At 41.6% G+C, this 12,746-nt stretch overlaps 2 protein-coding genes across 4 annotated transcripts; one reads left to right on the top strand and one right to left on the bottom strand.

Moving 5' to 3' along the window:
• The first annotated feature begins 1,363 nt into the window (after positions 1 to 1,363).
• On the top strand, positions 1,364 to 6,761 carry skic8 (SKI8 subunit of superkiller complex). Its single transcript, XM_031864284.1, has 11 exons — positions 1,364 to 1,448; positions 1,864 to 1,922; positions 2,041 to 2,068; positions 2,902 to 3,007; positions 3,258 to 3,430; positions 4,223 to 4,371; positions 4,630 to 4,723; positions 4,985 to 5,078; positions 5,285 to 5,377; positions 5,756 to 5,834; positions 6,589 to 6,761. Exons 2-11 carry the CDS (start codon positions 1,911 to 1,913, stop codon positions 6,676 to 6,678), a joined length of 918 nt encoding a protein of 305 aa, XP_031720144.1. The 5' UTR covers positions 1,364 to 1,448; positions 1,864 to 1,910; the 3' UTR covers positions 6,679 to 6,761.
• Positions 6,762 to 7,368: 607 nt separating this feature from the next.
• On the bottom strand, positions 7,369 to 12,077 carry slc25a44a (solute carrier family 25 member 44a). 3 transcript variants are annotated; one of them, XM_031870843.1, is made up of 4 exons: positions 11,809 to 12,077; positions 9,919 to 10,626; positions 9,704 to 9,831; positions 7,369 to 9,045 (listed from the first exon to the last, which is right to left on the bottom strand). In XM_031870843.1, the coding sequence occupies exons 2-4, from the start codon at positions 10,550 to 10,552 to the stop codon at positions 8,854 to 8,856; spliced, it is 954 nt and encodes a 317-aa protein (XP_031726703.1). In that variant the 5' UTR covers positions 10,553 to 10,626; positions 11,809 to 12,077; the 3' UTR covers positions 7,369 to 8,853. The 3 variants fall into 3 exon arrangements, with proteins under 3 accessions (XP_031726703.1, XP_031726719.1, XP_031726711.1); XM_031870859.1 differs by lacking the exon at positions 11,809 to 12,077 and adding an exon at positions 11,621 to 11,792; XM_031870851.1 differs by lacking the exon at positions 11,809 to 12,077 and adding an exon at positions 11,441 to 11,611.
• Positions 12,078 to 12,746: the final 669 nt, after the last annotated feature.

Genomic DNA, 12,746 nt, shown 5'->3' with positions numbered 1-12,746 from the left:
AAGGAAAAATACAAGTACAATTTTGATGGTTGACGTTAACTTGACATCTTCAGTGTTCATATGCTTTTGGAGATTCATTTTCCTCCCTATAGCATGTATGAAAAAGTACAATAACATTACTGAAGATGTTGATACAACAGCCTTTGGAACAAGCATGTAAAGATTTAGAAAGAAGTCAGTCCATGATGGGTGATGGGTGGTGTATGCGATCGATAAAAACAAGTCAGAAATTTATTCCAATTTGGATCCTATGATCCAACCTTCTCATGAGTCTTGTCCACAGTATGTAATGGATCTATTTATTTATATATTAGAATTTTGAGTTTGTTCAAGATTTGTTATTTTTTAACTAGATTTTTTTGAAAGACTGGATGTTTGACTGTTGAGTATAAGTGATGGGTCGTTATGTCTTGATCTGCCAACACGAAAAATATATTATTTTTTTTATTTGGGGTTTAATGAGGGTTTTAGCATCTTCTGACTGTTTACTGGTATTTATAAAGACTTTTCTGTCCTATACAAGAATAAATCGCTCTGGGTGAGATGCTGAGTCTGTAACACAAACACTGCTCTAAATAGGACATCTCTCATCTTCTTCACTCAGGCTGTCAGGAGATTCACACTGATGTCCTTTCTCTACAACACAACTGCCCATTTCAGCTTTACTTCAGGAGTTATTTCAAACACACCGGCTGTATTTGCTTTTCTCCACTTGGAATAATTCTCTTAAAACTTTATCTTGACAACTGTTTTTAAGTGTGTGTGGAGCTCAGACTGCTGCTGCACCAACTGTCAAAATATTGGAATATTTTTCACCCAACTCATCTGGCCCAGGTTTGCCTTTCTCTCTGCACAACAGAGGTTTTACTTTCGGACAAGAGACAGGCAGAGAGCTCATCTAAAGTCAAATATTAATCGTGAGCCGCTGCAAAATCAGTTTCTAAAATCACTTATTTATCCACAAGCTGTAAGTTTGGGTAGAAATATGTATAATATGATTAATTCCATACAACTACATTTAAATTGGGCTATCAATGAAACCCTTAGTTAAACAATTGGGAATATTGTGGGTTTATCTACACAATAATATTTCCAGTACTCTGTCCCACTGTTGTCAGAGAAAAAATTACAGAAATGCTTAAATCATAATGATTGCTTTATTAGTTAAAACACCTATTCGATTTTAAATTATGTTTATTTAATGTATTTATATGTTTTTACATGTAATTAATAATGTCAAATACTGTATCTTTTTCAACTCCAGTAATTGCTTTTATCTCCACAGCACCGCTGGGGGTGATGGTGCAATTCGGGCGTTATTCGCCAACCGTTTTGAAACAAACGAAGAAGAACGAAAGCGGAAGTTACACCGAAGCTGTCATGGCGTCTCACATGTAAATCGCCGAGTTTCAAAAATTGAATAAAACATCTTATTAGGAGATTTAAAGGTATGTGAGCGCATTTTACATCATAGTTAAATACCCTATCGTGAAAATAAATAGTCCGTTAAACTGGGTGATCACGTGATATTCTGGTAGTTGTTATTACAGAAAACTGCACTTTGTTGTCGCGTTAACCTGCAATGATAGCCGCTGCTAGTCACAGCTAGCTCATGTTAGCCGTGGTAGTTTAGCAGCTTTTTCTTCTGCAAATACACAAATATTGTGCTGTTAACCTTGCGTTTAATTTGGTATTGATTTGGCTGTTTTCCCATTAAGTCTGGCAGCTGTACACATTTAAGCTGTTGACCATAAGCTGTGTGTTTCAAGGCAGCAAAACTAATGTTAGCTAATGAAAACTAAGTTAATTTAAATGAACATGTCCTGCTTTGTCAAAGCTAACACACTTTACGTTTGTTTTCAGGTTAACGTGAGGTAATCTAACCGACTCAAACTCCCAGGACCAAGAAAATGAGCACTCAAGTAAGCAACCAATTTAAATAGTCTCACATTTACAGTCAACATATAACATATTGCTCACTTTATTTGTTTCCTGAGTGAAACACCTCAAATACTTACTAGACATGTGTTTTGATTTCAGTACAGTATTCTTTTCAAGCAAGAACACGGTGAGTAACCGCATGCATAAACAGATCTCCTTCTATAACTGTCATACATTGTCATAGAGCTCCACTGTTCCCCAAAATCTATTAAAAACAAATCAGTGAGCTGCACAGATGTGCTGGGTGACGTGCTACTTCATAACCATGAACACTGACATTTATTTTAAGTTAATCCCACATTCACCATCCCGCTGTAAAGACTCACTAGAGAACCAAATGTGTGCTAATGAGAGAGAACTTCATGAGTTCCAGCAAGGCATTTTGCCGTAACAGAAGCTTAAAGCACAAAAGACAATGAGCAATAAATGAAACAAGTGTGATAACTTAACATGTAGATGCATGTGAAATGCTGTGCAGTGATAGTCAAGTAGTGAGGTGCACATAATGCAAGTAGTGCAAATAGTATGCTGTTGATTTGTAGTGCAGTAATGGATAAGATAATTAAAAGATGTTGAAAGGTGCATGAGGTCAGTGTGAGGGTGTTTTGTATCAGTATTGGTCCGTTAGAGGGAAGCGCAAGGCTTCACCTCCCAACCTCCCTGTCCAGACACAGAGGGGGACTAGTTGTATAGAGAGAGAGAGAGCAGCTGGCACAATAATGCACAATTAACTCCTTTTTGAGTAACGTATGCTTAAAAAACTTGATGAAAAATTACACTTTATGTTCATGCTTAGAGCTGAGGACAACAGATAATCTGGGGAAAGTCAGATAGTATTCAGAGACGTGCTAACAAATGATTGGTTTTGGTGTTTTCATTGGATTTGTCGACCATAATAACCGCCCCGCATGTTTCAGGTGTTAAACATCACCTGTAATCACACTGTCATGTTTGTTTCAGCACACGATGACGCTATCTGGACAGCAGCGTGGGGTAAAAGTGAGTCGGATGGGTCAGAAACCATCATCACCGGCTCACTAGACGATATGGTGAAAGTCTGGAAATGGTGAATGTTTTTTTGCACAATATTGTATTTGTGTTTTGTCTCTTTTTGTTCTCTCTATATTCACCAGACACAAACATCCTTTACAGTTTTCACATCATGGCTGTACAGATTTTGTCCAGTTGTTGAACTGTAGATGTTACATTTCTTTCATCTGAGCACTTTTAAGAACTAGTTGTCTGTGTTGGCCTAAAAGTTGAGTTTGAGTTTATTTGACTTGACGTGACCGAATAGTCTCTCACTGTTCCTGCAGGTCAGATGAGAAGCTGGAGCTGCAGTGGACTCTGGAGGGCCACCAGCTGGGTGTGGTGTCAGTGGACATCAGTCACAACGGAGCCATCGCCGCCTCCAGCTCCCTCGACGCTCACATCCGTGTCTGGGACCTCGATTCTGGGAAACAGATCAAGTCCATGGACGCCGGACCAGGTATGACTGGACCTCAGAGCATCAGGAACATTTTAAAATGACTTTGTATTGGGTGGTGTGATAGCGTGATGAGTAGAGAGAGCATGCTTCCCTCAGCTCTATATCTGACATCTGAACTAAATTTTATTTTCTCTGAGATTTTGAATAAGAGAGCTTTTGTCTTCTGTGTAATTTAAATTCATGACCCTTGTGGTTGTGCTTGTTACCTTTTTTACTGTTTAGCACACAGCACTGGAATGAGGCCACTACATGGGAATAGTCACTGAGTTTAGTATAAAAACCAACCTGCAGGGGATGACAGCTTGTCTGCTCTGCTGTGTAGCACAGAGAGCTTGTTTTATTTTTTACTCTCAACCCCACACACACAAATGTCTCTGTTGTTGTGTATCTTGAACCAAGCTGTACTTCATCGAATGTCATGTCACCTCCCATTAGTGACACTCCAGTCCACTCAGTGGTTGGTCTGGGTCACTGGACTGGAGACCTTTTTCTTTCCTCTCTTGGGACGTCGTGTATTTTAGTACATTTTGAGTCTTCAGGAGTGAGTCCTGTTAATGTGAAACCTTTGTTTTGTGGATTTACGTTGTAATATTTGGCTTGTTGGCTAAAGATTGACATTACAATACAACTGACAATACAGTAGGTAGACACATTAAAAAGACATTTTAACAGAAAAGACACATGGCATTAATTCGGTTGTGTTTGCTGCATTATTAGAATAAACATGTCCTTGAAAAGAATGAGTATAATATGCTCAGCCTTCCCTCTCTATCTTTCTGCTCTCCTCTCCAGTTGACGCTTGGTCGCTCGCCTTCTCCCCAGACTCCAAACACATTGCCACAGGAAGCCACCACGGTAAGGTCAACATCTTCGGTGTGGACAGCGGCAAGAAGGAATATTCTCTGGACACTCGAGGGAAATTCATCTTGAGCATAGCTTACGTAAGGAGCCATAAATTGTCCTGTTGGCCGGCTGGGTGGTGGCTTTACTGGGTGGTGACCTCACTGTCTCGTCTTCACAGTAACTCATCTTGATTTGTGTTTCCCCTTCTTTTAACTTGGTTAAGTCTTTCTCTCCAGCTCCAATGCTTATTTTTAAAGGCTTTTAGAACTAGCAATAGCTCATCCAGTCTTATGTCTAAATTTTGGAAGCTGTCTTTAGAATCGATAACATTGGTTTTCTTCTGTTTTGCCTCTCAGAGCCCTGATGGAAAATATTTGGCCAGCGGAGCCATCGATGGAATCATCAACATCTTCGACATCGCCACTGGAAAGCTACTCCACACACTGGAAGGTAGGTTCAAATATTAATATATATATATTAATTAACAACGTCCACCACAATGTTCTAGATGTCAAGGTGTTCAGATTGCTTGTTTTGTTTGACTAAAAGTTAGATTTATAATTATAATAAACAGAGAAAGCAGCAAATACTCAGATTCGCACAAGCTGGAAGATGTTTAGCCACTAAAATATGTTTTCTTTTCATCAGTTAATTGTTCAACCACCTTTCAGACCTCAGCGAGGAAGCTAAATAAGTCTCCTCTCTCTTCAGGTCACGCCATGCCCATCAGATCGCTCACTTTCTCCCCCGACTCCCAGCTCCTGGTCACAGCCTCCGACGACGGCTACATCAAAATATATGACGTGTGAGTTTGTGGATGCTGAGGAGTTTGTGAATGAACTGTATTCTGTGCCAGAGATGCTCAGAGATGCACAGTAATATACACACACACACACACACACCGCACAAGGGAGGGGAAGGACGCACCAGTGTTCCAGAAGTGACAAACACAAAAACAGGATAGAAGGAAAAAGGGTGTTTTGTTTTTAACTTTCAGCTATTGTTTTACAGGCAACATGCCAACCTGGCCACCACACTGAGTGGACACGGATCGTGGGTTCTTAATGTGGCTTTCTCTCCAGATAACACCCACTTCGTCTCAAGGTAAAAATCAAACACCACAGGGAACTTCAGGTTGCCATATAACACAGGATTACGTTTTATAAAACCTGCATGTCTGCAACAATACATTTTACCACCAGAAGAAAATATGGATAGACCTGAAACAGACCACGCTGTTGTAAATACATTCTAATCTATAATGTAAAGCATCTGTTTTTGACTGTCGGTGTATATTAGCAGCCGTCTGCTCTCCCAAGCTTTCACTCTCATCGTGTGAAACCGTTTGTCAGCTGAGGCTGTTTTTCCAGACAAAGTTTCCAGTTCACACTGCCAAAATGAACTGAGCAGGTCAGCCAGACAACACAACGTTTGACTTTTAAACTGTTAAAAACAAGTCCTCTCTCCTGTGCTACCCTACAGCTCATCTGACAAGAGTGTGAAGGTTTGGGACGCCGGCTCCAGAGCGTGTATCAACACTTTCTTCGACCATCAAGACCAGGTGACAAAGAGAACCCGGCGCATCCTCGCGGAACGCGTTTATAATCCGATTCAAAGGGAGAAAATGCATCTGCTGATGTGTTGGGGTGGGGGGGAATCAATACGGCCAATGTCACGGAGTGGCCCCTCACATGACCCTTCTCTGACGTCTCAGCTCGGGCTAAACCAATAAACCCTGCTGTCATTAGATCCCTGGTTGCAGACGCCTGTGGGGAGGCTCATCTGTTCTCCAAATGAAATATCACGGCTCCTCAGAGATCACAGGCGGCTGACCGCTGTATTGTTTTTATGTGTCATCGGGAAATGAAAATCTTCAGGGACAATTTGCAGCCAATTAATTGTTCAGCTTGGCTTTGTTCTTCTGTTTAGAGCATTTTTGTAGCCCTTGTTAGCTTAAGTCTCAGCTCTCTGCACCACTTGGTGAGGTGTTTGTAAAAAGCATCTGTAACGGCTCCAGTTTTAACTAGTATACCTGCTTGGTTTGTGCTTTAACTGACTTACTCTTCTTCAGTCTTAATGCAGCTGGACAGTAACGGAACAAACTGTATAATAATAACATAGAAAAACATCATTGTAACCTTTCGAGGATCCAGTCGGTCAAAGGGTTAATTTCTCCAAGCAAGGACATTTATTCCCTTTTTTTAAAATAGCTGAATGCATAATATTTAATATGTGGACACTTTTGTGATTGTGGAATATCACTTTTCATGTCACTTGAATCCCATTCTCTGTGCTTCTGCTCCTGTTTTGTTCAGGTGTGGAGTGTAAAGTACAACAGCAAAGGCTCAAAGATCATCTCAGCCGGAGACGACCGCTCCATCCACATCTACGACTGTCCCATGTGATGATGGTGCTGTACGGGCGGAAGGGGAGAGGAGCTACACAGCTGTTTATCAAATCATGGAGTTGAAGTCGGTAATTGGGGGGGGGGGGGGGGGGGGACTGTAAATTGGGTGGGGGGGGGGTTTGCACTGGCCCACTACGGTCAAATAAAAGGGTTGTTTTTGTACTCTTGTTTCTATTGTTTTAGTTTTTGGGCTGAACGTTTGTTATTTATCATTTAATAATTTGATTTGGATTGCATTTAATTGTATATTGAATATCTTGAGGTTTCAGATCAATTCAGTGCTTTGGTAACAAAAGATCATCAAATATGGCTTTATACTTGAATCTACAATCAGTTAAAAATATATATTTTTTCCTTTACGATGAAGTAAAACTTTATTTATCTTGTGTTTTTCTTCTTTTCGGTCTTCGTGCACATTTTTATCCATTTACTTATTTCTGACTTGATAACCAATGGCTTTACTACTTGTCAGTTTTGTGGCATTACTTTGGGAACTAGTAAATTAAAAAGATTGTGGCAAAGGCATTGAGGAAATGTAAGCTTAGAGGGAGCTTTGTTTCATCAGTGTAGGAGGTGAGGTAGTGCTCCCTCCGGTGGCCCAGCAGGTGAACTGCAGCCTCATCATGAACTGATTCTAAACTACTAAAGACAAAGACATTTTTATAAAGTACATACACTCAAACTAGTTGCAGTGATTCAGAATTATTTATTACTTTTCATCGAAGGTACACAAGTTTCTCCAAGTTTAAATCACATCAAACTGCACGTTTAACAATTCTTTGCTGTCGCACACACGCGGAGCACTTCCACCACATCGGCAAAGGTCCTTTTCAGACATAATCTCACCAGTTCAGAAACTGATCCATCAAACTGAAGAGTGCTGTTTGCATAAGATTTCATTTTGTAAAAGAAGGAGCAGTGTGTGTCAACCCTCACTGAGATGTGCTTTCTGGCAGTAATCACGTCCAAGTATGGCCTCGATGATGTACCTCGCACTCTTTAAGTGACTGAAATCTGAAGGCAACTTTAGGAGTTGAGTTGTGTCTGCGGGTGTCTTTGCTCTGCCTGTGTGTCCGCTTTAAGCAAACTGGCACCTGTGGTTTCTGTTCTGTAACCAAACAGTTGGCGATGTGATCCTCAGACATCCGAGCGCTGTAATTAATGTACAGAACAACCGTGGAAAATCCCCACCTCTTGTTCAGCGATCTGATCCCAGGCCTGTAACGTTACCTCTATTCTCTCTATCTCCACTTTGTTTTGTACATTCCATTTACACAGACAAAAAGAAGCAGAAACACCCGCCTAGAACGTTGATAAGTTGATCACTTGTGTTCTAGTGACTTCACAGACAGCTGGTAAATAAAGCTACATATATTACAGAAAGCCTTTCGGTTACAAAGACCTGCATTGCAGAAACTGCATTGCTCTCATTAAATAAATCGTATTCTTACTTGATTTATGCCTAAACTAAGGTGAGATTCTGAGCAGATGTTTCTCACCTCTGCACAAAGTTTCACTGGAATGCACACATAAAGCTTTTCTGCTCTACAAATGCTCAAAAAGGGCAAAGACGTCATTTGTGTCTCAAGAATTTGGCACATTAAAAAGTCATTAGACTGACCTTGTTGCAAATTCTCTTGAAAAAAAACATGTGATTTACTGCGGAGTAACTATTTATAATTTTAAAAAAACCTGAACCCAGCTGGATTGTGAACGTAAAAGCTGCATCAAGTGCTCACAAGCTTAGGCTGCCTCTGTGCCATGACACAGGAAAACAAAAAGAGGCATTAAAGAAACAATGGTGCAGTCATTCCATAATGGTCAAATATACAGTACAGGTGGTAATAATCATAGGAGCCTTGAGTTATCCACTGCTCTTTTTTTAAAAGGCAAATTTATAGCAAAATGCAGAACATTGTTTTCACTTATATCTTAATGTTTTACAGAAACCGTTTAGCAAAAACAAGGCTAGTAGAAATGGGTCTGACAACCAGAAAAAGACGCGGTAATACCACCTGTACCTCCCACCATGGGCACTCTACTGCTACAAACCTGTATTAAAACACCACTGATCTACAAAGGTGTGTGGAAAGCAGCTACACGGGTGAGAGTTCCTGCCCGGCTGTGAGGAGGTGAAGCCCGGTGCGAGGCCGTCCTGGGTCCCTCTGGCCCTTCACCAGTGTCTGGAGTCCACGAGATCAGCTCGCAGACTCAGTCTCTTCAGAGTCTCGTATCCCACCACGATGAGCACCGACGTGGGCAGGGAGGCAATGATGCGGGCGGACAACCCTTTGGTCATCGCCATGGCGCCCTCCTCTGCCAGCAGCTGCTTGAAGGTCTCCCTAACGGACGACCGTCCCTCCACCTTCAACAGACGGAACATCTGTTAAATCACCTTTGATTTTCAATCGCATTTTATCTTGATTTGTATTGAAGACCATGAAAACTAAATCTTACCAAAAAGTCATTTTATTTTACTGAGGAATATTGTGTGATACGATCACAAGCTCAGGAACAGCTACTAAATAGACTTCATGGTAAGATTGTTTTGTCAACGTCTACAATGAACTTTCAATCCTGATGCAACATAGACGTTTGAGTTTTTACAATGCGAAGTAACAAAAAACGTTACGGGCTTAGTTCCGTATGTATAAGCACTGAATGAAACAGAGTGATGTGTATGTATACAAGAGCAACTAAAAACCAGTAGCGTCTACAAACACAGCTGACCAGCAAGCCTGTTGTTGCACTGCAATCAAGAGCAAGTTGAGGAACTGTTGAGTAACGTTAGGAACTAAAGGAAGTGAAGCAACAGAGAGAGCCAGCTGACTCCAGCTGTATTTGGTGTTGTCCAATGCAAATATGATGGACTTGATGTGACCACAGCAAAGTAATAACATAATAATTAAATGTTAAATTTATTTGTATCCCCCACCCTCTCAAATCCTGTCAAAGCCTTAAATGTAAATACATATGGAATGTCAGCTTTTATGTGGCGCACAATGGTGTCTTTCAGGGTTTACCTGTACTCTTGCACGAACAACATCCATGGGGTTGGTGATGGTGGAGGCGGTTGCTGCTGCCATTGGTCCGGCCAAAGCCTGCAGAAGTAGATGGGGACACTCACTTGGCGCCAACAAGGACAGCTGCCCTGGGAACACAAAAGGACATATAAAACATGCATGTAGCAGCTAAGAACAGCTACTGTAAACCACAACTAACAAGAGTGTTGACCTACCTGTATAAAAATGATAAAAAGGCCACCACAGTGCACTGTTCGGTATGTACGTGAGAAGCGACGCCACGTAGCCCCTGTAAAATCCCTTGAAACCATCGGCTGCAAATATCTGCACCGTGATGTCACGGGTCTGCCCGAAAGTCAGCCTGCGCTTAGTTGTTGCGAGCATCGTTTTGGGTTTGGCCTTGAAGCGAGTCAGGTGCTCCCCCTGTCCTTGCATCATCAAGTGCTGGGACACCACGTCTATCGGCACCGTGATGGTCTGGGCCACCAGGGAAGCTGCCCCTCCAGCCACCACCGACTTCACCGTGTTACTGGGCGAGTACTGGTTCACATACCTGCGCACCAGTTCATAGGTGGTGATATAAGCCTGTCCTGAGACCAGGGTGAACGTATTGACCATGAAGCCACGGTAGAGGCCTCGCACACCCTCCGCTCGCAGGATCTTGCAGAAAGCATCAACGGTGCCGGAGTAGAGGGCCTTCCCCTTCTGCACCTGGAGCCGAGTGCGGATGAGGCTGGCCGGGTAGACGGTGGCCCTGGTGGTCAGGGTCATGAACACACCCAGGGAGTAGAACTTCCTCTTGTCCAGGTCCTCCCATTCGATAATTCGTATCGCACCTTTCTGCTGCATGGTGCCGGCTAGAGCAGCGCTGCACCCCTAAAGCCACGCATCTCCAGTCATCAGCCCTCCAACTGCCATCACACCTGTAAACAAGAGTACAGCTCTGTGATCAGATGTAAGCGCCTGCTGGGTTCACTAAAAGATTCATTCTTTCTTTCAGAATTTGGACTGGTCCCAGGACGGCTGTCAAGATTGGCATTGCTTGCAATACCAGATAACACACCTAATCAGTCTATGTGTAACAATACAGGGCTCTGGCACAATAAATAGCTTAAATAAGGCTGCAACTAATACTTATCTCAGTTATGAATTAATCTGCCATTTATTTATTTAATTGATCAATCAGTCGGTCTATAAAATGTCAGAATATACGAGTAAGAAAATACACGCTGAAAATGTATGCTGATTTTGTCAGAATACCAGCACAAAAGCCCAAATGAATGTTGATATATTACTGTTTTTACTACATACAGACTTCCTCAATCAATCTCAACTCTGTTATGTAACCTTGTATTTCGTGGACCATCACAATAAACCAGGTCCACGTCTCCTACTCTTTGAATCAATGAACTGAGCAGGCTAATTTGCACCTCGGACAGTAAGTCCTTGTGTTTACATAATGCAAAACATTATATATATTACACAAATACCCACGAGGGTATTTGAAAACCAGCATACCTGAGCTCTCTGTTCATTAAAGCATTCAACAAATATACGCAAAATCAATGACAAGCTGCATCAGACTAGGGGAGTTGTTGCGTTTATTTAATTGTAATATTTAAAAGGGTCAAAGCCGGACGGACCTGAACGCCTCCCTGTGTAATCATGTAAACAGTCACAGCTATTCGCCTCAGACTGCGATACATGCTAACGTTACACACTACATATATATAATACCTAACGTTACGTTCGTGGTCATGCAAAAGCACAGGACAAAGAGGGGAAGTTTGACTGCATGGACTAGCTTTGCTAATGAAAAGGTACAGCTTCTGTGCTGCTGGTATTCAAAGCCAGTGTGACGGACTCTTTATCCGCGTCTAACGTTACATCTTTAACTACACATTAATAAGCAGGCACCGTTTCGTAACACTGCCATGTGAAAGTCCAATCAGCCATTTTTGTTGTTGTCGTCTTTTGCAGCGGTTGGTGAAGGTGGAGAAAAAAAGGGAAGCACGTGCAATGTCACCCAGTGTACTCGCGCTAACACGAGAGTTACGCACAGTGCAAGAAATAAGCCCGAGATTTAACGACCCGATTAAATTTACCTGTTGGTCGGATCATGTAGCTCTGGTTCACCTTCCGCCTCCTGTTCGCTGCTTTGTTGTTAAACTCTTGCGGCCTGCAGCGCTACAAGGTGGGTCATGTCTTCCGTAACAAACAAAGTGAAAGGTGAAAGGTCATGGGTTGTGTTTCACTGCAAGCGGTTTGTTATTGGCATAACAAACTTTTCCTTGCTTAAAAAAAAGTATGAAAATAGTTTCCACTTGCAGGTGATCGCTGTAACTGTTATGGTTAACGCTGTTATGTTGAGTTACTTTAAGAGCTCTCTAGGAAGCAGTGTTCCAGTGGATGTGTTTGGGGCTTTTATTGTGAAGGATAAGACGGAAGAAGGAAAAGAGGAAAGAGGTTCTTGTGGAGTGTGTGAAAATGAAATAAAGTGGTTGCCATCTTGCTGCAGACTACGGAGCCCCGTGTTATTGTTTTATTATTATTATAAGGTATAGACGCAACATAACGCTCGGCTACATTAGCAGGTTAGCGGGTTGTTTATTAATGTGTCAATGATGATGATGCCTTCAGGGCGCGATGCAAGTGTAGGAATCTCAAAGAGCACGCACAGCCAATGAGCAAACAAAGCTTAAAATGGCTTTATACCTGGAGCAAGTGCTCAGATCATATACTAAGATACAAGTAAGAATAACAAAATATAATAACACTTTATTACAAGTAAAATCCATGCATTCAAATTGTAAAAATATGAAGCACTATAAGCAAAACTGTTCACTAATTTGTATGCTAGTTATATAGTTAAATCTGGTGAACTCTATTGCTTTTTTATTTGTTTTTTTGTGTTTTTCTTATGTACCAAAATGGGAGTACAAACTGCATTTTTTTGTGCAACCTTGTGTTGTACAATGACAATAAATGAAACCTTGAACCTTGCATGGTTATTCATTAACTGATCATAGATTGTGTATTCTAA

Source organism: Anarrhichthys ocellatus, unplaced genomic scaffold (assembly GCF_004355925.1).
Source record: "Anarrhichthys ocellatus isolate YVR2014 unplaced genomic scaffold, GSC_Weel_1.0 scaffold2, whole genome shotgun sequence".
Classification (NCBI taxonomy): domain Eukaryota; kingdom Metazoa; phylum Chordata; class Actinopteri; order Perciformes; family Anarhichadidae; genus Anarrhichthys; species Anarrhichthys ocellatus.
Note: the sequence above shows the minus strand (reverse complement) of the source record. Positions and strands in the feature narration are given on the sequence as shown.